The 25,474-nt window shown below is 35.6% G+C and overlaps 1 protein-coding gene across 9 annotated transcripts in view; it reads left to right on the forward strand.

The window, feature by feature from the left end:
- PDE5A (phosphodiesterase 5A) overlaps positions 1–25,474 on the forward strand; it is a 104,551-nt gene that overhangs the window by 48,982 nt on the left and 30,095 nt on the right. For all 9 annotated transcript variants that reach the window (XM_034442872.3, XM_087874620.1, XM_034442869.3 and 6 more), the window contains exons 4-8: positions 14,114–14,185; positions 14,719–14,808; positions 20,378–20,515; positions 21,338–21,405; positions 25,268–25,376. In XM_034442872.3, coding sequence (XP_034298763.1) covers positions 14,114–14,185; positions 14,719–14,808; positions 20,378–20,515; positions 21,338–21,405; positions 25,268–25,376 — 477 coding nt within the window. The remainder of the gene's footprint in view (positions 1–14,113; positions 14,186–14,718; positions 14,809–20,377; positions 20,516–21,337; positions 21,406–25,267; positions 25,377–25,474) is intronic.

Below are 25,474 nucleotides of genomic sequence, written 5' to 3' on the forward strand. Positions count from 1 at the left end.
CAGAGTCAGATCATTTGCCTTCTTAAGCATAAGAAGAGTACATTCCCTTTTGTATATTTTTAAAAGGAAGCATTTTGGAAAGTTTCGCAGGGAAAGCTTTTTCTTTCTCTCTGGCCTTTCAACTCTCTTACCAAAAGGTTTTCATCATTCTAACCATAATAACTAACTGACATATTTCTGGAATGAGGAATGATTCCTGAATCATCCCCTAAATTATAATATACTTCAGCTATCTTTTCTGCTACTTCCACTATCATATAAGAAAACTCTAGTTCGTTGTCTCCATCACACCAGAAACAAAAAAACTAAAAAATGTCCAGTATTATGAAGAGTTAAAGGAAGTTGCTTCTCTGCAAGCTGTCACCAGTGCCATCCAAAGATATTATGCCTTTCAGCAGTTGCTAATCAATCACAAGCATATTTTCACTGTCACACCTAACTCCCTAATAAGTGATGCCTCAGTGTCTTGGCCATCTGGGTGCATATAGCGCCAACAATTTCATGTGCTATGCATTTGTTCATAAAAAGTGCTGAAGGCAATAATCTTGTTGTGTATGGAGAACTATGTGTTTTAAAAACAGACAAAATGATGCCTATATTTTGTTTTTTGGTGGAGAGAAAAAAACAAGAAGAATGGTACACATTTTGAAGGAACAAGAATAAAAATGGAATATCAGATAAATCTGGTTCTATCTGCATCAAGCTTTTCTCCTCCTTATTAGCATAATAATGCATAAAATAAACCTAAATATGTGATGTCCAGCATGGCACTTTGTTATATAGTATATTATTGCAGTTCCTAAATGCTGTCCTTCAGGGGTTAATTGGAATTTTGCAGATATTAATAGAACAACTGCAAAATCTAAATACATAATATTAAAGAAACACTTCAAAAAGATTATTTTTGAAATGCTAATTCTGTTAATTGTTGTGGAGATTTATTGATTGAATTTTCTTTTACCCAAGCAGGTCTATCTATTCTTAATATCAGAAGAACCTTATTTTTCCCCTGTTTTTTTGTCCCAGTGCCTGTCTTATGCTTTTGAGGGAGTTCCTTCAAACTGTTATTTTTATAAAATCATAGTTAACAGTCTCTAGACAGCCTGTGCCCATTGGATCATTGCTTCAGAGATAATTTGTTATATAAACAAAGAAAAAGAATGTCCATGGGTGGGCAAAAAAAGCAGTGAGAACCAGTTAGCTATTTCTAACTTCCTGCCAGCTTCCCAATTGAGTTTCCTTTGGGAAATTGGCAGGGAATATAGAAATCTTCCTTCCTTCCTTTCTTCCTTCCTTCCTTCCTTCCTTCCCCAGGAATAGTGCAGAGGTTCCCTTCCCTTCAGGTATATTGCTGTTGCTGGGTGGGAGGGAGTCAGGGATTGTGAGATTGGCTGGGAAACTGTCATGGAACTTTGAAAATGAAGACCATGTGACAACAGCATCACAGCCACTGCTAATGCATTGAAGCAGCCACAACTTCCCCAAATTTTATTTCTTAGGAATTGTGGGTCCTAGATTTTGGATATATTTTAAGTTAGTCCATACAAGGTATCTTAGCACAAAAATTGTTGTCCTGTGATGCACTGTTTCGCTCATTTAAAAAGCATGACAACGACAGTTTTAATGGTATATAGAGATGGACATATGGAGAATAGCAGATTAACAGGCTTGAAACTGATGTTACAATTTAATGTCTCTTTATGTCTTTTGAATAAAGTGGAGATATACTTATTATTTCTTATTATTATTTATTATCTTTCCAACAAATAATGAAAAATGGCACCTTCTTACTTTAGTATCAATGGTCTGGAATGCCCTCCATAAAAGATATTCAGATAGTTTTTTTCTGACTATGAAGCAAACTGAAAAAATTATTCAGTTCCTGTTGAAGCTTGCATGACTTTCACCTGTTTAAGTTGTTTCTCTTGTCAATTGCATTTTGTCAAATGCTATCATGCCAGACATTTTATTGTGCTTCCACACACACACACACACACACACACACACACACACACACACACCTTTTTATTTTGAGAAGCTCTCATGACCTTATCTGAGGCTGAAGAACAAGGTAAACATTATTTTATAAGAACAGTATATTTGGATCCCAGCTGTTTTTCTTTTGAACATCAACAGAACATGCAGTTTTATTGAAGCTCTGAACCAATATTCAGGCACTCAGGAAGTCATCAAGAATCAGAAAATGGGATGCGTGAGCATTGTTCTTTGCTAAGTTTTGTAAGAAGAACTTGTTTAAAACTTTATAAGAACAGTAGAGAGGTTTCTGTGAACAACGTACTGTATAGCATTGCCCATTCTTCTGAATCAGTTTGAAACATGTCTCTTCATTTTGTATAAATGCCATTATAGCTCTTTATTCAGAACTTGCTTTTTTGCAAAAGTTCAAACATTTATTTCTCTTGTTTATTTTCTATGTTGAATAATACTTTAATTTGTAAACATAGTAAGCAAACCTAAACAATCATGAAAATAATACTGATTTTGCATTTAAAGCAGTTATTTTATTTTTTAAAGTCTGATCACAGTAAGGAGACTGTTTGCTTATTATTTAGGAAACAGAAACAAAAAGAGGTAAGGTTAGAGTGTATTTCTTAGAGATCAGACAAAATGAAGCTGATGAATACGTATCTTTATACACATTCTCATATATTTTTTTGGGAAAAGTTTTTATTTTATTTTATACACAAACAAACATTTAATACATCAGTCATTCCTTCCATGCGACATCTTGGTGTTTTCTCCATGACTTCATCTTTTTTGTAGGTTCTTCTGTCTTCATTGTACATATCTCCAAATACATTCTCATATTCTGAAGGATATAAAACAGAAGGGAAACTATCTAGAATTCCCTCTAGAATGACATGATAAAGAAGGAAAATTCCTTGAAAGGTCATTATTAATAAATAGCTAACTGGTTTCAACAACGTTTTCAAGTTTAATCTCCAACAGGACCACAGCAGAAATATAGCTGTAAAAAAAACAGTGCAATTTTATTTTAAAAGATGCATTTCTGTCCAATGGAAGCATGCTTGGATTTAGCAGATCTTTTCTCTAAGTTGTCTTTATTGAAGTCATCTCAGGAAGTAACAAAATAAAAAACAGACTTGCTTAGCTCAGTAATAACATAGGGTAAAAAAAGGACAGATGCTCCCTCTGGAATTAGAAGTAGTTTTTTCACAGAATGAAATCTGAGATCTGTATGTACAAGAATGCAACACGAAACATCCAAATAAAATAAAACGTTGAATGCATCTAACAATGCTAAAGAAATGTCTCTGGTATGTGGAGAAAAGCTTTGGGGGAATAGAGAAAAATGGTGTGAGGTTGGGTTTTTTTTTTTTTTGGTGGGGCCTAAAAAGTTAGTTTCCTTATTTTAAGACAAAAAAAATAAAATAAGTGGCATTACTCTGTAGCATATGATACACATGGAAAGCTTCTTTTTTAAAGCAAATTAAACTTCTGAAAAAGAGCAGTGATAAATACCTCACTTAAGAGAAAAAGAAAGGAAACAGTTATCATAGCTTGGTGGACATTACCATCAGGAAGCTAAAAAAGAACTTTTCAAAGCAGACCAGATGAAGACATTTCTAGACTCCCTAACCACGTTTAATATTAAATAAAGACAAAATTAAGCTATTTTCAGAAAAACAGCTTGTACTCTATTAAGAGGGCCTGCTGAGTAAAAATGTGGAATATAAACAGAAATTATGACAATTATGGGTGTAAAGATGAAAGGAAAAGAACACTATTTAGGAGCCACGGTGGCACAGTGGTTAGAATGCAGTACTACAGGCTACTTCTGCTGATGGCTGGCTGCCTTTAATTTGGCAGATCGAATCTCACTAGGCTCAAGGTTGACTCAGCCTTCTACCCTTCCAAGATGCATAAAATGAGGATCCAGATTGTTGGGGGAAATATGCTGACTCTGTAAACTGCTTAGAGAGAGCTGTAAAAGCATTGTGAAGTGGTATATAAATCTAAGTGCTATTGCTATTTAATCCTACCCTAATCTAGGCTTTGTCTCCTGACTCCACTTGTATTGCAGTTGGGAGCAATGAGAGATCCCATATAATAACAACTTTTAAATAAACTTAAATAATTACATGGGTCATGCAATGACATTGCCCTGGTAACAAAATAGTAGCTTACTATTAAACTGTATAAGAAAATAAAATAAAATGGGTAAAATAAAAAAAGATTGCAAAAATGCAAAATTGTATTTTGTCTTTAGCAGTCTTGTCTCTTGCCCACTATTCTGCTTTAGAATCACTTTAGAAAACTCTTGGGATATAATAGATTAAATATATAACAAAGAGTCAGTATTCTAGGCCAGGGGTGAAATCCAACAGGTTCTGACAGGTTCTGGAGAACTGGTGGTGGAAATTTTGAGTAGTTTGGAAAACTGGCAAATACCACCTCTGGCTGGCCCCAGAGTGGGGTGGGAATGGAGATTTTGCAATATCCTTCCCCTGGAGTGGGGTGGGAATGGAGATTTTGCAGTATCCTTCCCCTGCCATGCCCACCAAGCCACACCATGCCCACCAAGCCACTCCCACAAAACAGGTAGTAAAAAAAATTGGATTTCACCACTCTTCTAGGCCTTGTCAATATGACATGATGTAACAGGCATCTTAAACAATTTTAACCATGGGTTGGCAAACACAGTATAATAAAAGGTTGCAGTTTGGCTGCTGTAGCTACAGGAATCCTCCATGCTATACTGTTTGCTCCATTAAGGTCATGCTTCAGATCAAATAAAATCGTCATAGACTAGCATAATTTTAATCGTGCTTCTTCACTGTAAGCATTTTCTCTCTACTCTGTTCTGTGATTTATGTGTCAGCCTCACTAGGTAGATTAGACCAAGAAAAAAAACTCCACAGGAAGGTTAAATCAGAAATCAAATAAATAAATAAAAATAACAAACAAATAAAACCACCTTTACTGAGATTGGCTATTATAACAGATTCTTGCAAATCTGACTGTAAATATGACCTATCTCATAAAATCCTGTTTTTCTGAAAAAAAATTCCAAACAATCAAATTAAGTTGTAATGAGCTGTACATTGGAATCTGAAGAGAATCTGGAACCTTTCTCAGAGTACCACTATGTATATTTAAAGCTTGCCATGAATTTGGACACCTGGATTATATCTTGACAAATAACATTGGTTATTGTCAGGTAATCAATAAATCCTTTAAAGTAGAATAATGGTAGCAACAACCATGTGAGAATGTATTCAAAATCATCTTCATTTTGCCACAAGCCATCCTATAACAAATCCAAGTACCTGCGCTTGAATTCAAGCAATTAATGAAATTGCATAGGTTTTATGCCCTAATAGTAATCCTTCTCCAGCTGAACAGATTTTTAGTCTAAATTAACACACTCCTCCCCCCCCATTTTTTTTATTTTATTTTTAATGTTTCCTCACAGCTCTTTTAACAACCACAAGTTTTCCTTTCATCGTAGGAACTCTATATAGAGGGAGAATGTTCTTTTTTTTTTTTTTGATTTGTTAGAGAGCCAGTGATACAATTGAATGGCTTCAGGTTTCTGTGGTTTAAAGCTAATAAGAGTGAAAAATACAGTGTTGTGAGCCAACAGCTGCAGGTTAGCTGTGCACTGGTAAGATTTTACCAAACACACTGGGGAAGTTAGAAAGTTGCTTCAGTTGTAGGTACTTGCATTGTTCAATTCAATTGAATTTCTCCCTTCATTTTTCTAATTCTTGGCAAAGCAATCTGTTGGGAGTGGGGAAGCAATGAAACATACATTATGATACCACAGTGCAAGTCTATAAAGTTATGTACTTGTGCCTGACATTAAGATGCAAATTCGTACAAAAAACTAGGATTGGTGTTATGATTTCACACTGCATTTTGCCCATCTCATCATTTTCATGTCATTGCTTTCTACATTTCTACTGACAGCTACAGATTCAAATTATTCTTGGTGAAGTTGCTGAAAGAGCCAACTCCTTTGCTTTTAACATTAATGTAATCATTATACCTAGCAAGAATCAGTTTCTGGACTAATCTTTGCTGTATGTAAACTGCCCAGGTATCACCCCAAAATATGAAAAAAAGTATATACAGTAACTACTGTAGATCTTTTGGAAAAAGCTTTGTAAAAGCTAGTCTATTAGTAACAGCTGTGGGTGCAACATGTGTAAGATTGGTTTCCTTGATATAGATTTGCGCTGGAGAAAATGGTAGAAATTGCAGTATATGAAGCATTTAGCAAGCTATAAGTGTATAATAACAGGAGTTTGATGGAAAGCTGAGGGATGATTTTGTTTCAAGCCTTTTGTGAAATGCAGGATTATCTATTCTGTGTGGTGCCTGTTTTATGGAGATAAAAAGAACTTGTTACATAGTGATTTGAACTGTATGTTCAGCTGTGATATAAAATAAACTTTATTTCTATAGAAATGCTTTAGGCAAATCCTGTTAGGGGGTTTGGGAGCAATTCAGCAATGTGCAAAATAGTGATGCTACATTTCATATATTGGTACTTTTTTTTAGCAGAATCATCACCCAGTTGCTGGTTTTGTTTGGTTTAAACATATTCTTTAAGCGGCATGACTTTTTGAAAAGCCCAAGGGAGTTTATCATTAACCATAAAAGACTAGAGTTTGGGTTTTATGCAATAGATATGAGAATAAGAGTTTTATTTAAAATTATTTCAATGCTAATCCCAAGAACAATGAACACATTTGGGCTGCCAGTACCTTAAAAAGATTGGTGTGAGCTATAAATCATCATTTAATCACCAAGATATTGAAAATGTTTTTTTCATTTTTACAACTTGGCTATTGGAGCTTTGATGCTTAATGGATGAGCACACTTTTCCATATGTGTGCCTAGCAAAAGATCTTCTATTGAGGTCTACTTTAATCATAGAAGGCCTTGTTTCCTGTTTCATATCCCTTCCAAACTTCGGTGACCACAAATAATTCTATTTTGGATGAACTCTGCACAAGAACTTGCTGCTAATGTGCTAAGTCACTAGACTGAATTATAACTTTATTTATTGTATATATTTTTGTGGTTTCCTAGGAGCTTAACTCATGAGCAATAATAAACAATCCCCCCCGCCCCCAACCACCAGTTGTGGTTAAACATCTCTGTTATTGGGATTGGGGTTCTAGCCATTAACACCCTATATGAGTAACATGGAAAATTGCTCATATCTTCAAATTTCAACATATGTATTTTTAAAATTACAATTTTAAATTGTATCCTTAGCAGCACAAAATGACTATATATATCAAAAATATAAATTAAAACTTACCATAAAACAAAAAACAAAACAAAAAATCTTCTCATAAAATTTGGCAACACTTTTAAGGTAAAGGTAAAGATTTCCCTTGCACATATGTGCTAGTCGTTCCCGACTCTAGGGGGCGGTGCTCATCTCCATTTCAAATCCGAAGAGCCAGCACTGTCTAAAGATGTCTCCGTGGTCATGTGACCAGCATGACTATACACCAAAGGCGCACGGAACACTGTTACCTTCCCACCAAAGGTGGTCCCTATTTTTCTACCTGCATTTTTTATGTGCTTTCGAACTGCTAGTTTGGCAGAAGCTGGGACAAGTAATGGTAACTCACCCCATTATGTGGCACTAGGAATTCGAACCACTGAACTGCTGACCTTTTGATCGACAAGCTCAACGTCTTAGCCACTGAGCCACCACGTCCTTGATATTTTTAAGGTAGATGGAAACAAAATATACAATTAAAACCCCAATAGTAAAAAGTAGTCTTAATTGTCTATTCAAAACTGAGCATGGTAGGGACAATATACATTGTGATGCATACTGTACCTATTTCATATAAATGTATATGATGTCATGATACACAGTTCATCATTTTAATCAGGAACAGATGCCTTCATTTCTCAGAAGTATGCTATTACAGAAAAAGGATTTTTCCAAAGATCTGGTGATCCAACTTCTTTAAGTTAGAGGTTGACAATTTTTTAAATAACTACTATAATCATAGTCTTAAATATAATATTTGTAATATAAATATTTATAATATAAATATCTCCTAAATTTTAAAATACCTTCACTCTTCTGAGTATATCAAACCTCAAGAGATTTGACCAGGTTTTCAGGCTAGCATCAAAATCTTGTGAAATGTAGTGATCTTGTTTTAAATGTAGTTATTTAAAATTTTGTAACCTATGGTGATGGATCATCCAATGATGAAGTTTTTCACTGATCTGGATCCTATTTTGCAGCTAAATGTAATTAATTTTCCTGCTTCTTTCAAACATTCCCAGATATCTCTTTAAGCAAATTTGTATTTGATCCCATGACAAATACTGCAAGCATTGCAAATATATTATTTTGCCCTCCAGTTGAGTTGTAAAAGAGTAAATTTCCCATGCCTGCTGTGAATTATGGGAATTAAATACATCTAAGAGGTACCTGCTTGGGAAAGGCTGCACCATATCAAGAGTCACTCATTGCTGGATAGTGCAGAAGAGCCTTGGTACTACAGTGGTTTAAAGCACCCTGTTATTAACACAGCTGCCTGCAATTTACTGCTGGTTCGAATCTCTCCAAGGCTCAAGGTTGACTCAGCCTTCCATCCTTTCTAAGGTAGGTTAAATGAGGACCCAGTTTGTGGGAGCAATAAGCTGACTTTGTATAAATATACAAAAGTATGAAGGCTATTGCTGAACGCACTGTAAGCCGCCCTGAGTCTCCGGAGAAGGGCGGCATATAAATCAAATTTAAAAAAAAAAAAAAATTCTCTCTAGATCAGTGTTTCTCAACTTTGGCAGCTTTAAGATGTCTGGACTTCCAACTCCCAGAATGCTGACTGGGAAATTCTGGAAGCGGAAATTCAGACATCTTAAACTTGCTAAGATTGAGAAACACTATCTAGATCACGGGTGTCAAGCTCGCGGTGTCATGTTGTTGTTACATGATGTTTCATAATGTTTTCCCCATTCGCGGAGCTGGGGTGGGCGTGGTCTGCCTGTGTCGCATCTGGCCCGTGGGCCGCCAGTTTGAAACCTGAATTCTAGATACTATTTGGCTGCTCTGATTTTCAGAAGTGAGGACAAATGCATCCATGTTTTGGGATACATTTAGGCAGAAGGTAATAACAGAATAATACAGCTAAAGGATATGCTTGTTTTAGTTCTATAAATCTCTTTGGGAGGACCTAGCATGCTAAAAGCATTACATATGAGTAAATATTTCTTTGAATCAACAGAATAATCTGATGACAAATTTGCTTTCAAAGTTAGCTCCCAACCTCTCAATATTGTATAGATTGTGTATGTATGTATATATACTGCCGATTGCCAACAATTCAGTTCTCACTGGCTCAACATTGACTCAGCCTTCCATCCTTCCGAAAGTCGGTAAAATGAAGACTCAAATTGTTGGGGGCAATATGATGAATCTGTAAACCACTTAGAGAGGTCTATAAAGCACTATGAGGTGGTATATAAGTCTAAGTGCTGTTGCTATATAGAGGCTGTAATCGTGCTTTTCTTTGTCCTGGAAGGTTGATTAAAAGAACATCGAATTGGCAAATCAATATAAATATGAATTGAAAGATTGGATAATGTTGAAATAACTTTTCATCTTTGGTAACTTTATGACTGAATGAAAAATGTGCCCAACCCCACCCTTCCCTTGCTCTTTTTTTAAAAGTGGTTTCTTGTTCTACAAAGGAAAGAGGAAGGCTGAAAATAAATGGGGTTAGGCTGATTACAGGCGCAGAGCTATTTCTGTTGGGAAAACTCATTTGACACAATAGGAGCAACAATATACGAAATACTTCTATAAATGTATCCTTGTATGACTTCCAATTTATGCTCGCAAGACAGATAATTTTATTTTAATAAACATAAAACCTGATAGACTTATTATACGTACACAAAAATGTTAGACATTTCAAGCTATTCGAAATAACACAGTTGCCTAGAAACATTAAAAAAACAAAGGAAAGGACACATCTGCCAAGGAAACTAAAAAATGCTGAATGTAATTGCCTTTTTAATACAGGTAGTCCTCAACTTACAAGCGTTTATTTAGTGAGTGTTCGAAGTTACAATGGCACTGAAAAAAGTGACTTATGGCCATTTTTCACACTTAATAATAATTGCAGTATCCCCTAGGTCACAGTATCCCCTAGATCAAAATCCGGCCACTTGGCAACTGGCATGTATTTATGACAGTTGCAGTTTCCTGAGGTCATGTGATCACCTTTTGTGACCTTCTGACAAGCAAAGTCAGTGAAGTTGTTACTAACTTCACAACTGCAGCAATTCACTTATCAGTTGTGGCAAGAAAGACTGTAAAACTCACCTAATGACTACCTTGCTTAGCAATGGAAATGTTGGGCTCAATTGTGATCATAAATCGAGGACTACCTGTAAGTAATTCAGAAAGATATCATAAATAATACTGGCAGGTTTCATAAAAAGCTTTTTGAATTTTGCTGTGCAGATTTATAATACTTTTAATTCAGACAAGCAAATAAAAGTGCTTCAATTATGGTCCACATTTGTTCAAAAGTTGGAACTATCTTTTAAATTAAACTAGTCCTACATAGAGGGCAGCTGATACACAGGTAGTCCTTGACTTAACAGCAGTTCATTTAGTGACCGTTCAAAGTTAGAACTGCACTGAAAAAGGGACTTATGAATCGGGTGGGTTCTACTTACCTTTACTACTGGTTTGCAACGGGGCAGCGCACATGCGCAGAAGCGTTCTGATGACGGGGTCGGTGGGTGGAGCCTCCCTCTGGTTTTACTACCAGTTCTATAGAACCGGTCTGAACTGGGGGCAACTCACCACTGTTATGAATGTTTTTCACACTTACAACTGTTGCGGCATCCCCATGGCCACATAATCAAAATTCAGACACTTGGCAACTGGCTCATACTTACGACGATTGCAGTGATCCCGAGGTCATGTGATCCCCTTTTGCGACCTTCTGATAAGCAAAGTCAATAGGGAAGCCAGATTCACTTAACAATGAGTTACCAACTTAACTACTGTGGCAAGAAAAGTCGTAAAAAAAATTCCACTTAACACATGTTTCACTTAGCAACATAAATTTTGGGCTCAATTGTGATCGTAATTCGAGGACTACCTGTAATATAGATGTAACATGACGTGATTTCCTAATTCCACCAAACTGCTCTGCAGATTATATGATGAGCGTAATATTTTAATATGCCGTATATTTTGGGGATATATTTTTAAAAATGATGGTACATTCTTACAAATCACACTAATAAGCATATTGAAAGATGTCCAGGTAGCACAGCTAACTGCTAGCCACAATGTGGCTAATGCTTGCTGGGAGAAATAAAGACAAGTATGTGTCAAACAGGTGTCTGTGCAGTAGGTGATTACCTATTTACTACTTACTTTGTTGTTTGCAAAGTAAGGTAATTTTGTCAACATAGTACAGCTTCAGAAAGTAGCTCTCCACTTTTCAATGAGTTTTTTCTTCACTTCACGAGAGTATTAATAGAGGTATTTTTTTAAGCACTGTTGTGCAACCATATAAAGTTTTGTGGTACAATGGGAACATTTAGAAACTTTTTTTCTTATTTATACAGATGCCTTTTGTAACATCAAAAGCCACATTATGTCCCAAGAAGAACTGACTAATGGTCTGACCTGGCTTAGCCTGGGGGAACTGAATTCTAAATAAAGTTTTAACATCTGTCTGACATAGCTTTTGTCGGTATCTATCATTGGGAACAATCACAGGGCTAAGTGAGATGTAATTTAAGTAAACTCCATTTATGTGCACATTTTTAATGAGCAAATAGCAGCAGGAGAATTGGGATAATTATTAGGCTTACAACAGGTGAAAAAACTGAATAATTTTCTGCTCGGATGATAAAAATGTCTTTTTTTCAACATGGACTTTCCTATAATACAAATAAAATGTGTAAAATAAGGATTTTCAACATGACCTAGCAGAATGGTTAAATTTCCATTTTTTGGTCCCCCAGCCCCAAATAATTTCTGTTTTCCTTTATAAAATGCATGTTAAATGCAAATATGGTTTGGCTAATAGTCATGCATTCTGGTATCTTCCATATGTGACTGTATTTTGATTTCCATAATGGCATATGAAATCCAACCAAACTGGTGGGAAACAGTTTAGAAAAGCATGGGATGGAACATAGCTGACAATTGTTGAAAACTATAAGCTGTTATGACTCCGACTCCCGAGCCTGACCTCATGGAGGAAGAGGACTCAGAAGGTAAGGGGGAGGAAATGACAAGGTCTCCCTCTCCAGGACCCTTCTCTCTGGCAATGCCTCAGGTTCTATCTGAAGGCCAGGAGGAACAGCCTGGGATGGGCCAGGAGGAAGGCATTTAGGAGCACCCATTGATAGAGAGTGATAATGATGAATCCTGGCTTGAATCCAGGCAGCGTCGGAGGGAGAAGTGTGCGCAGCAAAGGAAGAGGCGTGGGAAGTCCAGGGATTGAGCTGAGTCACTGAGCCACACCCCACAAGGGATAAAAGGGGGCGTGATTGCTCGGCAGGCTTTGTGACAGACAAAAGTTTAAACTCTAAAGAGTCATATCGTGAATCCTGCACTTCGGCTCAGATATATTTTGGACTAAACTCTTGTGGATAATTTGTCACTCTGGAAACGGACTGCAGATAAGGCCTCTCCTGCTTTTTGGGAGTACTAATTGGACTGGGCAGGCGTTTTACAGTTAGCTGCCAGAACTCTCATCTGCCAGGAATTCTGGTCTGTTTATACAATAAATTATTGGCAGGCGTGTTTGATATTGCATTTGTCTGTGTGAGGATGGGGGACAGAACATCAGCCTTGATTTCCTTTTCCTTTCTCAGCTACTTCCATGATGGATCAAGTGGCTGAAGATACGTAGGGATATAACCTGGCAGTTCATTTAGGGGCACTAAATCCCCCATAAGACCTACAAATGATGCAGGAATACAAAATCTGAAAGAACATCAAGTTGATGCTATTCTGGAAAAAAAATAGACAGAAGACAGAAGGGAAAAGAAAAAAATGGAGTAGCATTAAATCAGTTTTCAATTTTTGTATATCTACATAAAATTGGGAATAAAATAAGATAAATTTGAACAAAATACTGTGTATTCCCAAAAATAAGACATCCCCCTGTCTTATATTTTTTTGAACCCTGAAATAAACGCTTGGCCTTATTGCCATGCGTTCAAAAGCTCGATTGGGCTTATTATCAGGCGATGTCTTATTTGGGGGGAAACAGGGTAAAATGTAGTTTGTCTATTTAGGTTACACTATAGCATGACATTTCTAAAGTGCAATATATTTTATTCAACTTTGAAAAGTAGCAACATATGGCCGAAAATTTCAGCAAGGATTTATATTCGTATTTTTATGTGCAACTTTAACAAATTTATTATAATACTATCATGAACTCATCCCACTGCAAGAAAAATATATTGGCTAGAATTTGATAGGGAAGGCTTAGGATATTAAATTTGAAAAGCAATGAATTATATGTGTATATCAATGTACTCTGAAGCCAAAGAAGATTGATCATGGCTCCCTATTATGAGTAGCTCATATTTCTGTAAGTGCTTCAACGTTTGTCTTAAGGTATACAAATATTCTTAAATCATTTAATTTGTTTCATTTGGTTACAATCTATTCAAAGCAGAATAAGAGAAAGTAAGTACCAGACTCAATGCTTTTGGAAGAACTCATGGCAAACCAAGATCATGGAATTTACCCTGAAATAAGACTAAATTGTCCCCAGCGATTCACAGGGTTTCAGAAAAGTAAGCAATAGTGAGTTTAGTAATGTTTATTCTTAAATATACATGGATAAGAGACCCATGTATATTTAAATATACATGGGTCTCTTTAACTTACAGCTCTTCATGGCTGTAAGTTTTAAAAATAAGAATACTACTGTTTCATTGGGTTTTTAAAAATTTCATACTTATGTATCAAAAACAATAGTAAACTTTGCAACAAGTCTTGGACATCTCAGGTGACTATTGATTTCCTTATGTTTTTTATCTGAAACTCGTTTGAATGAACTATATTCCTATATTGATTTTTAATCAGGTGGTTGGTGTGGCACAAGCAATCAACAAAAAATCTGGTGGTGGAGCAACATTCACTGAGCAAGATGAGAAGGTATATTTTACAATTTAATTTTTAGTAATAAATGTTACCATGCCATCTAAAGTGCAGACAATTCTGGTAGGAACAAAAGAAGAATTCATTCACCCTTTCTAAACAGAATTTGTGATGAGCATTTGTGGGACATCAGAATTAAAACATGAACAAAAATGGCTCATGGTCTCAACAAGATTCAGTTCTTACTTTTAAAAATGGAAGCCTACATTTAATATTTCACACAAGACTGGGCATTGTCTGCATCTGTTTTTGTGTTTGCAAAATTCACCACAACTCTTTACACTAGAATCAAGTTGCATGTAATATTGGTATTTTAAGACAGATATAAACAGCCCTGTTTGCTAATAAAATACAGTGCTTAGGAATTGGAAATAACAAGCCTCTAAATGCTCAAGCATAATTAAATAATAAAGGTGCTATTAAGATTGGCAAAATATCAGATCATTTCAAAATAGAAATAAAACTGTTAGAAGTTGGGATTCCAAATCTGAGGATCTTTAGTTATATAGCTTTTGATGTCCAATTTACAGGATTTTGCTGCTTACCTGGCATTTTGTGGAATTGTTCTTCACAATGCTCAGCTCTATGAGACTTCCCTTCTTGAAAATAGACGCAATCAGGTGAGGTAAAAATGTCATATCTATGGGTGTGGTTTTTATAAGGTATACACAGTATTAAAAACACTGCTTTCATGTTTTTTCATGTGCATCAGGTATAGCCAATATGTATGGTATGCTGTTTTGAGTGTACTTGGTGCCATAATTGGTAGCTATTCTTAGCAGGAAATTGGCAGTATGCATTGCCATCCTCCTGCATTGAGATCTAACCTTGAAAAATGACGGGATAAGGAAAAAAAGGTTGGGCATATTAGAGAAAGAGATGACAGAAACTACAGAAGTTTAACATAGCAGCTAAGGGCAGGTAAGCATCCTAGTGCTCTATATGCTATAAACATTTCCTCCAAATTGTGACAGTTACAATTTGTCATGCGGCCCTTGGGAAAAAGAATTGGGCACCCTGCTGTAGACTCCAACTAAACCTTTATGTTATCAGCTACTAAGGTTGAACTGCAAACATCATTATTCCCAGTAGTGATTTCATCCTACTTTCTATCAACGGATTCATACATAAGCCTAACGATTCCTGACAGACAAAATATGTCAATGTGTCAATGTACTTTGTAGTATGACAGGGAATGGCATTGAGGAGGGAAGTTTAATTCTTCCCTTGTTGGTTGCAATCCCCACCAAAATTCCAATATAGACTACTTTTATGCTGGATTTCACTTTCTTTTGAAACATAATTGCTGTGGTGAGGCACCAATTGGCTGGAGAGTTCTGCTGCCTGCATGTGACTCATGGACTGGAACATCTATGCCTATTCTAGCTACAGGTATTTCATTAAGCAACCAGTTGCTTAATGTCCCTTCAAACTTACAATGGACTCAAAAACAATTACTTATGACCCTTCCTGAAAATTACAACTGCCTCACTACCCCCATGTTCACATGATTGCATTTCAGGCATTTGGCAATCAGCTTGCATTTACGACAGGTTACAACATCCACAGTTGGATGATTGTGTTTTGTAAGATTCTTTGCTGTTTTCCAGTGGAAAAAAAGTGGCAGACACCTATTGCATAAGCTGGAGTCAGACTTACTACTATGTACTTCACTAAACAATTATCATAAAATTGATCATAAAATCAAGTCTGGTCACATGATGACTCAATTTATGACTGCAACAACATACCACCAAAATTATGGGCTCAATTGTGGTTGTAAATCAAGGACTAACTATATTCTGTAATCTTTATTATAACCAGAACATGAGAAGCATCTTGATCCACCAGTCTGAGTTCAACTTTCTCCATTAACCTTGCAATTAGGGACTATGCCCTCTGGATTCTTTTTTTTTTATTTATTTATATGCTGCCCTTCTCCGGAGACTCAGGACGGCTTACAGTGCGCTAAGCAATAAGCAATAGCTTTCATACTTTTGTATATTTATACAAAGTCAGCTTATTGCCCCCACAAACTGGGTCCTCAATTTACCTACCTTAGAAAGGATGGAAGGCTGAGTCAACCTTGAGCCTGGCAAGATTCGATCTTACTTTAATTGCAGACAGCTGGTGTTAATTCTTTGAACAGAAAGATTGGATTCATAATAGAGCTACTGTGTTCTGAGAAAATGTAATTTTCCCATGTAATTCAATGTGCAAAAGTAAAAGTAGGAAGAAATTTGGAATGCAGTATATTGCTTCTATTTATGTATTCTTCTTGGAATAGGTCAGATACTTAAAGGGATACAAAAATGAAGGAAGATACAGTCAGAACAACTCTTTCTCCATAGTCATACATTCCATATTCTGGAGTGAGCTTGAGGTGGAATAAATCCTGTTCCTTCCTGTTTTGTAAATTTGTTCAGACACCAAGGCTCCCCAATATGTATTAATAGGGTGTTTACTATAACTGGTGGGGCAGATCTGTTCTTTCAGTATGCTTTGAAGGGTGTGACATCTACCTATGTACTTTGTTAAAGGATTACTTATGTTCTACCACTGTTTACTGAGGGATGTATCTTGGCCTGCCCTTACCCTAACCCTGCAAAAACATGGGTAGGAATCAAATGGGAGGATAGGGCTCCCAAGCTTTCCCAGGATTTTAAAGTTGTTTGCAAAAACTGTCAACATACCAGGCTAAGATCTCCACCAGATCCAAAACTCTGTGTTGCCTTGTTTTCTCAAGCAGTATCTTCTGTTTCTCATTAACAGCATGAGAATTGCTCTTAAAAATGGTTTGATCCACTCATGCTACAATTCATAAATTTTCAGAGAAACTAAATACACATTGACTCAATGGGTTAAATATCCTTAGATATAAGCCCCCAGTAGTTTATGAATATATTTAGTAAAGAATATATTTGATTAAAACAATCAAATATTCTGTTTCAGAAGATAGACAAATGATGTTTTTTGTTTTTCTTCACTTATGAATTCAAATGACTTTATGCTAAGCATTATATTTACCAGTATTAGTTTGCATACTTCCTTTTCTCATCATTTTCAGAAATTGCTTGTTGCTTGCTCTTCAGCAATTAAGAACCTTTGGATTTTTAAGTTTTACAGTACTGTGTCAGTAACTTCAATCCATACTAAAAGAGGTTTTAAGCACATGTTTAATAAACTTAAAATGGTGGGAAGGAATGAACAGTAAGATGGTGATTATACTGTAGCTTCGAATTTTGAAAGTTATAAATGGAATAAGGATCCAGAAAAAATGAAATAAGATTCTGGAATCCTTCCCATGGGAAAATGCTTTTGTTTTGAATTCTTTAAAACAATCATATAAGATAGGACTTTTTTAAAAAAATGGGAACTAGTAGGAACTGAAGATTATAATTAAAGGAGAAGAACACTCAAACACAACTTACAAATACAGAATACAAAATAGCTAGACTGTCTTTAAAAGATCCTATGGAAGAGGAGCAAGTTTTATCTGGCAACATTGAGACTAATTTGAAAGTGGATTTAAACATGACAAACTACAAGAATGACATGGAAAAAGATGTTGCACTGGATATACAACCCCCCCCCACCCACTAATGTCTTAATAATGAAAAGGAATATATAAATAAACCAAGAGAATGATTGAATAATTTTGCTAAATTGAATTTACAAAACAGGCTTGTAAAGGTTTTGAAGAATTTTGTGAGAATAGAAAGAAAAAATGAAAAGAAATCAAGTTCTAGGACATTATTTGAAGTTATTAAAGATCAAGATTATTAGGAGTAAAATTTGAACAAAGTTAAAATAGATATGTTATTTCTAGTAACCCTTAATGGACTTTTGTGATGTCATGGCTGAAATGACAACACTTTAAGGATTTGTTTATAGATAAGAGAGGGGATGTGGGAAGAAGAGATCATTTGTTATATTTTAAGAGGAGGTGATAAGTTATTAAAACTGTTTATAGTTTGTTCTGATGAAGAGGGAAGTCATTTCTTTATATATTTCTATTTTTTTCTTTTAGTAGGTATTAGTTTTATCCTTGCAGTTGTAATTTTTAATAAAATTAGTATTAAAAATATTTTGGAAGGCTATCATTGGAATCCATCAGTATCCTTTTGATTGGAGACAGGTCCAATTCTAGAGAAGAATTGGACCTTTCTTAATTTGGTTAAGAAAGATCACCTACTAATTTAAAAGTTTCCATCATGATTTAGTTCTACTGACATTATTAGACTGTGTTTACTCAAGTTGGAAGAAGACCTAGGAGGTGAAATTACATAATGCTGCCCTATCTTTTACAGGCTTGCATTCTTTGCTTTTTACCAAAGCTAAATAAATGGTCATATAGCAGATAATATATATTGATTTGTAGAGAGATAATGCTGAAATTTTCCCTTAGGGGGACCTTAAGTAAACTTTTTGCGGCAGCTAAATAATCTTGCTTCTAAAAAATATCATAGAACCTTTATCATAGCATACTGTAATATACTATCTTCAACTTTACAGGAATGAAAATCCTAATAGGACATGGGTTGTTATGCTGCTGATTTTATTGTGAATGCACCATGTGTATTTAACACACTTCAAAAAAAATTTCCTAGTAGATAAGATCAATTCTATACTTCCTTTCTTTTCAATCAGTTTGAAGTTGCAAATTCTGTTTCAGAGACTATATTATTAGGGAGCAAACAAGACAGTTATTGTCCAACCTGACTAAAAATAAATAAAGTAATTTGGGAATTATTATCTAAAATGTTACGTTGTTTTGTAATTGTGTTTTTATTTTTATGTCCTTGCATATACCTTAAAATGTAGCTATTAGTTATAAGTATTCAAACTTTTAGCAGTGTACTATTGGTATTTTATTGCTTCACTATATTCTTCTTTCTTCTTATGTTAATTAAGTCTTTTGATAGATTTCCATTTGTACTCTGTAAATTCTACTTTATAACTGTATAGTTTTCTAGATAGTGACCATAATGAAGACATTCTGTTCTGTTTCAGATTATAAATTGAATGCTATTTTTCTTTGATAGAAATTCAGAATATAAATCTAATATCAATCTAATTTCTTTAGTGTCCTTTTTCTCCTCCTATTCTCTTCCTAATATCTGGTAAATATTTATAGTTGTTCAGAATCTTAACATTATATGAATAATGTTAGAAATTTATGACTCCTTGGGTCATTGTTTTCAAAGATACTTCCTTACCAAATTCCTCAATCCCTTTAACAATAGCAGATATACTAATATAATTGAAAAGTTCTTAAAAAGTGAGGGAGATTAGAGAGGTATCTGCCTTGAAAATAGCCCATGTAGAATTGTACAGCACTATCAAAACATCATGAATTGATCACAGGAAATGTTTTATGCCATTTTATATGATGTCAAAAAATGATTTGACAAAATTTGCCAAATTTCAATTCTATGGGAGTTATGGGTCCCAGATTTTGACACATTTTGTACTTTAGCTCATCTGAAGTATCTTGGTTCAAAATGTTTGCTCTATGATGCACCATTTTTCCCAGTTTAAGGTTACTCTTTCAGTCCAACATATTGCACAAGATTCTTATTGTGGAAGTAAAATTGAGGGTTGTGTTTTTTTTTTTTTTTACATAGGCTGCCTTGAATTCCTGGGGGAAAGAAGAATGATCAATCTAATAAACTAGTGAACAATTTTCCTTAGCACCAAATAATGCCAACTGGAAGATGTCCCTTTTATTGTGCCAAATAATACTATAGTAGAACACAAATTCTATAGCAGGGATCTCCAACCTTGGCAACTTTAAGCCTGGCGGACTCCAACTCAAGTTGAAGTCAAGTTGAAGTCCGCCAGGCTTAAAGTTGCCAAGGTTGGACACCTCTGGTCTATAGGAATATAAGGGCCTCTTCCTGAGGAAAGTGATATATAGTTTCTGTAGGAAGGAGACTGTGTAGATGCTCTGTAAAGTCAAAATGTACACAGTTCTGGGAAAAAATGTAAGTGTAAAACTGTCATCAATATGTGGGCAGAGATCTTGTAAAGTTCATGCTGTTCAAATTGCAAGGAATAATTCATTCTTTCTTTACATTAATGCCATCATATGGTTTTCTCAAAAAGAATCCTGGAGTTACTGGATCTACCTTCAAGATGATTAAAATGAGCTTAATGTGACATATTAATTTTTTCCTTTTGTTGCAGGTACTTCTTGATCTTGCCAGTTTAATATTTGAAGAACAGCAATCATTAGAAGTCATTTTGAAGAAGATAGCTGCCACTATAATTTCCTTCATGCAAGTGCAAAAGTGCACCATTTTCATAGTGGATGAAGACTGTTCAGTAAGTACAGACCCTGACTGTATTCTCAACTGGCTAATTGTCAATTGTGTCAATGGCAAAATGTGTATCTGCACAATCACATATACTGGTAGTGTTCAGCCAGTTGGACTGGTCAACAGTTATTGATGTCTTGTTAAACCCTAATATGACTACTATATGGTAACGAATATCCTTAGATAGTATTCAGAAGCCTGATATGAAATTAAGCTGCCAACCACAATATAATATTAAAAACATATGATGCCCATGTTGAAAGGATAGCACTAATAGCAAATTGGTTATGGGTACAATTTAAGGTTTTGCATTGACCTTTCACATCCTAATAGACTTGGGCTTGACTGTTAGAGACGGCTAATGTTAACATGATCCTACTCAACTAAGGTCAACCAGAGAAGCCTATTCAAGATGCTGGCATTTCCCAGATTTGTTACTCTGATTCATTAGAAAGAACTCTCTTGTATGGAAGCTACAGAAAGTAGACTTTGGGAATTGAACAGTTTTTTAAAATTATTAGTGATATGAAATAACCTATTTTTAAAAAAGAGCATATGAATCATCAGCATATTAAACATACATACTCATTATATAGTAAATTAAATTGAGCCTAATATACTGTATAAATTAGAAAAATTGATATAAACATTATAATATGCCAGTTTTGTTTATCCTGGGTCTTTAAATGCTTTATGAAATACAGTAAACCATTGATAGTTTTTTGAAGTCATTTTTCACGAGGCAGAAAATAAATGATTTGTGCTTTTTACAATATAAACAATTTTACTAAACATTTTAAGTAAGCCCAAACTCTGTTCTCATATTTAGGATTCATTTTCCAGTGTCTTTCACATGGAATATGAAGAAACAGAAGATTCCAGTGAGACCCACAAAAGGTAAAAGGATGAGATCCAAGAGATTTTCATGGCTTTACGCAAAGACTTTTCCTTAATAGACTTTTCCTAAAATCCATCAGAGTTCAGCACTCAGAAACATGACAATACAACCCCATTTAAAAGGATAGATAGCTCGTACATTGCACTAGTTTCAGTGAGATTAGCAAAGGGAGGCAGTGTTCATTTTGATCAGCCTTAACAGATGGAGCAGTTGGAGATGGAGCCTGTACATCTTTTTCTTCTGTTTTTGAACAATGTATCACTTTATCCCAGGGGTCTTCAATCTTGGCAACTTTAAGACTTGTGGACTTTAACTCCCAGAATTCCTAAGCCAGCAAGTCTTAAAGTTGCCAAGGTTGGAGACCCCTGCTTTACACCAACAATTTGTGGGTGGCCCCAACCTATAACTACTTTTTATGTGTGCTGACTAACTCCTCCAACATAAAGTTCACACTTAGAAATGTGGAGAGTGAAGTAAGAGATACAGAGAAGCCTGCCATTAATTCTGCAGAGGGCATTCTTTGGCCAGTAAACCTTCTGTTATTGGAGTGCTCTGAAAGATCCTGAACCTTAGCTTAGAAGGCAACTTCCCAGTGCTTTCTTTTTCTTTTTTTCCTTCATGCTGGAACTCAGTGGCTGCCATCTAGTGGCATTATAGGTACCCTGGCACTGTATGGGTCTTGTGTTGCTCACCCCCTTGCTAGCGCTTCTTGTATCTGATCTTCAGTTCTTCATCGATTTATTAACTTCATTGCTGTGAGTGGTTCTAAAACTATAATAAACAAGATACAAATATATTAAAGAAATGACTTGCTTTTTCTCCAGGAATTCAAGGTCATGTACATGCTACTCCTTCCTCAAACCTACAGTCTGGGGGGAGAGGTTGAGTAGAGAAATAATGAGTGGCCCAAAGTCACCCAGGCAGCTTGTACCCAGGTTTCCCCAGTCATAGTCTACCATGCTAACCATCATGTCACATGGACTCATTGAAAGGGACTTGTCCCTCTTAATTCTTCTGTAGATCAGATCTGTACATCCAAGAAATCCATTCAGCTTCTCCATTTTTATTACTTAACTCTTCAGCATCCTTAACCAATTGTTTAAATTGGTTAAGTTCTAGTTTTGTTGGTTGAATAAGTTACTAACTAATGCAATTATATTTGTTGTGTTCCATCAGAATGAAAGGAGCTATCAGTTAGATGCATTTAATGCTGAAATGTCAACCAGCCTTGTTGAGTCGCTTGTACATTTACAACCTGAGTAAACTATGAATTCTTATTTCAAGGAGGCCTGAAAATTAATTTTTCTAAAAAACAGAACTACACAGACCAATATTTTGTCTAATATAATACCTCATATGCCTTATAAAAAGTCCTTTTTGTAGCAAACAAATAGAAGGATAGAATGATTCAAACAGAAAACAGTTAATAATAGCAGATTTATGAAACATTAGTCATGGCCGAGAGATGCTTTGAAACAGTTAATTTTTATTTTCCATAACAATCAAAAGAGCTTTAGAATCTTGAGTCTTCAAAACTCTCTCGTGGTCTGCCCAGTGAACAGTGATATAGATGTATGAAATTTAAATGGAAGATTATCAAGCCAATGCAAAAGTATAGGTAAAAGTATAGAATACAGGTAGACTTTGACTTGTAGCTATTTGTTTAGTGATCAATCAAAGTTACAACGGCTCTGAGAAAAGCGACTTGTGACCAGTTTTCATACTTGCAACCACTGCAAAAATCCTCAAGGGTCACAAAATCAAAATTGGGCACTTGTCAACTGGCATGTATTCATGACTTTTGCACCGCCCGAGGGTCATGTGATCATCATTTGTAACCTTCCCAACTGGCTTCCGGCAAGCAATGATCAATGGGGGAAGCTTAACAACTGCATGATTCACTTAACAAATGCAGTGATTTATTTAACAAATGTGGTAAACAGTTGTAAAATGGGGCACAACTGACTTAACAACTGTCTTGCTTAGCTACAGAAATTTTGAGCTCAATTGTGGTTGAAACTGCTAAAATGTAGAGTTAAAATGAATTTGGTATTTTCTTTAGAGCAAATGTCTGTTTTGAAGAAAATATTTGTACCAATCAGCAAAGCTATTAAGAAGAATATCAAGTTAATTTTTCAGAAATCATGTTTCAGGATTTTGATGAGGGCATTGCAGAACTCTTTATTTTGTTTTTAAAATCTTGGGGAAGACATAGTTAAGGAATTAGATATCTAAGATCTTGCTGTCAGACCTGGAAGCCATCTTTTACCTTTGAGCTTTCAGGCCTGCCACAATTTCTACCGTGGGAAAATGGGAAGGGGGAATTGTATGGAGTGTGGATGGTATGTAGTCAAAATAACATTCTTTCCAGAAAGTCAAGGCCGCTTTGCCCTGCAGCTGCCATGGGATGATTGGGAGGCATCTTCAGTTTCGGAGGGTGCCTGATTGGATCATGTGATGGACATGTGGGTCCTGGGCAGGGGCTTGAACTTTCTTTTGGGTGAAGAAAACCCGGAAACTCTCAGATTCAGGTTTTCCCAGTTGTGCCAATATGACATTTCTAATAAAATATAGCTTTGAGAAATTCCAAGCCTCAGAGTTTTATTTCGTTGCGGGTGTTACTTGGAACCCTGACATGTGACAGCTATTCCAATAATGCTTTTAAATACTGATTCAGTAAATTAATAATATCTTTTGGGATGACCTTTTTAAAATGTAAAATGTTGCTTTTAACATATTTATGGTTAGGGACTTCAAAAGATAGATGTAGCTAGGAACAGACTAAAGACAGATTAGAGAGGCAGGTGTATATACATCTTCCCACAGGATTCAGAGGAATTTCATGAAAATAAAGATTATGTTAAAAGTTATCATGTCTACTTCCCAAAGAACATATTACACGTAGTCCTTGACTTACAGCAGTTCATTTAGTGACTGTTCAAAGTTACGTTATCACCGAAAAAAGTGACTTATGAACGCTTTTCACACTTATGACCGTTGTAACACCCCATGGTCATGTGTTTTACATTTGGATGCTTGACAACTGACTCACATTTATGACAGATGGAGTGTCCCGGAGTCCTGTGATTGTCTTTTGTGACCTTCTAACAAGCAAATGAGGAAACCAGATTCACTTAACAATTGTGTTACTAATTTAACAGCTGCTCTGATTCACTTAACAAATGTGACAACAAAAGTCATAAAATGGGGCAAAACTCACTTAACAAATTTCTCACTTAACATAAATTTTGGGTTCAATTGTGGTTGTAAATTGAGGACTATCTGTACTTCCACTGAATGGAAAATTACTGGACTGAGCATCATAGCCACTAGAATACCAGACTTCAAGCATAGTAGCTGTATCCAAAGCTTTCATAAGAAATCTAGCACTGTTTGGAACATTGGCAATTGATACAACATGCTTTTCATATGCTTAGTTGACCATTAGGGGTGACATGATAGCAGTATTCCAATATCTCAGGGGCTGCCACAAAGAATAGGGAGTCAAGCTATTCTCCAAAGCACCTGAGGGCAAGACAAGAAGCAATGGGTAGAAACTAATCAAGGAGAGAAGCAACTTAGAACTAAGGAGAAATTTCCTGACAATTAGAACAATTAATCAGTGGAACAATTTGCCTTCAGAAGTTGTGAATGTTCCAACTTTGGAAGTTTTTAAGAAGATATTGGATAACCATCTGTCTGAAGTGGTGTAGGGTTTACTGCCTGTGCAGGGGGTTGGACTAAAAGACCTCCAAGGTCCCTTCCAACTCTGTTATTCTGTTTTGTTTTTAAAATTTGTTTCTAAACTAATTTTAGAATTAATGTAGTGAACTGAGTCCATTTCTTTTTATATCTTGACAGAGACAATGATACAAACCAAATTAATTATATGTATGCCCAGTATGTCAAGAATACTATGGAACCTCTTAATATTCCACACGTGCGCCAAGACAAAAGATTTCCTTGGACAGTAAGTAACATCAGCTAACATACAAAAATTGAATGGGCAAATGGTTTTTACTACTTTGTCATACCATTGTTTGTAGTAAATCTGCATGATCTTATTGC

This window comes from Pantherophis guttatus, chromosome 8 (genome assembly GCF_059756535.1).
Source record: "Pantherophis guttatus breed Tessera chromosome 8, ASM5975653v1, whole genome shotgun sequence".
In the NCBI taxonomy this organism is placed as follows: domain Eukaryota; kingdom Metazoa; phylum Chordata; class Lepidosauria; order Squamata; family Colubridae; genus Pantherophis; species Pantherophis guttatus.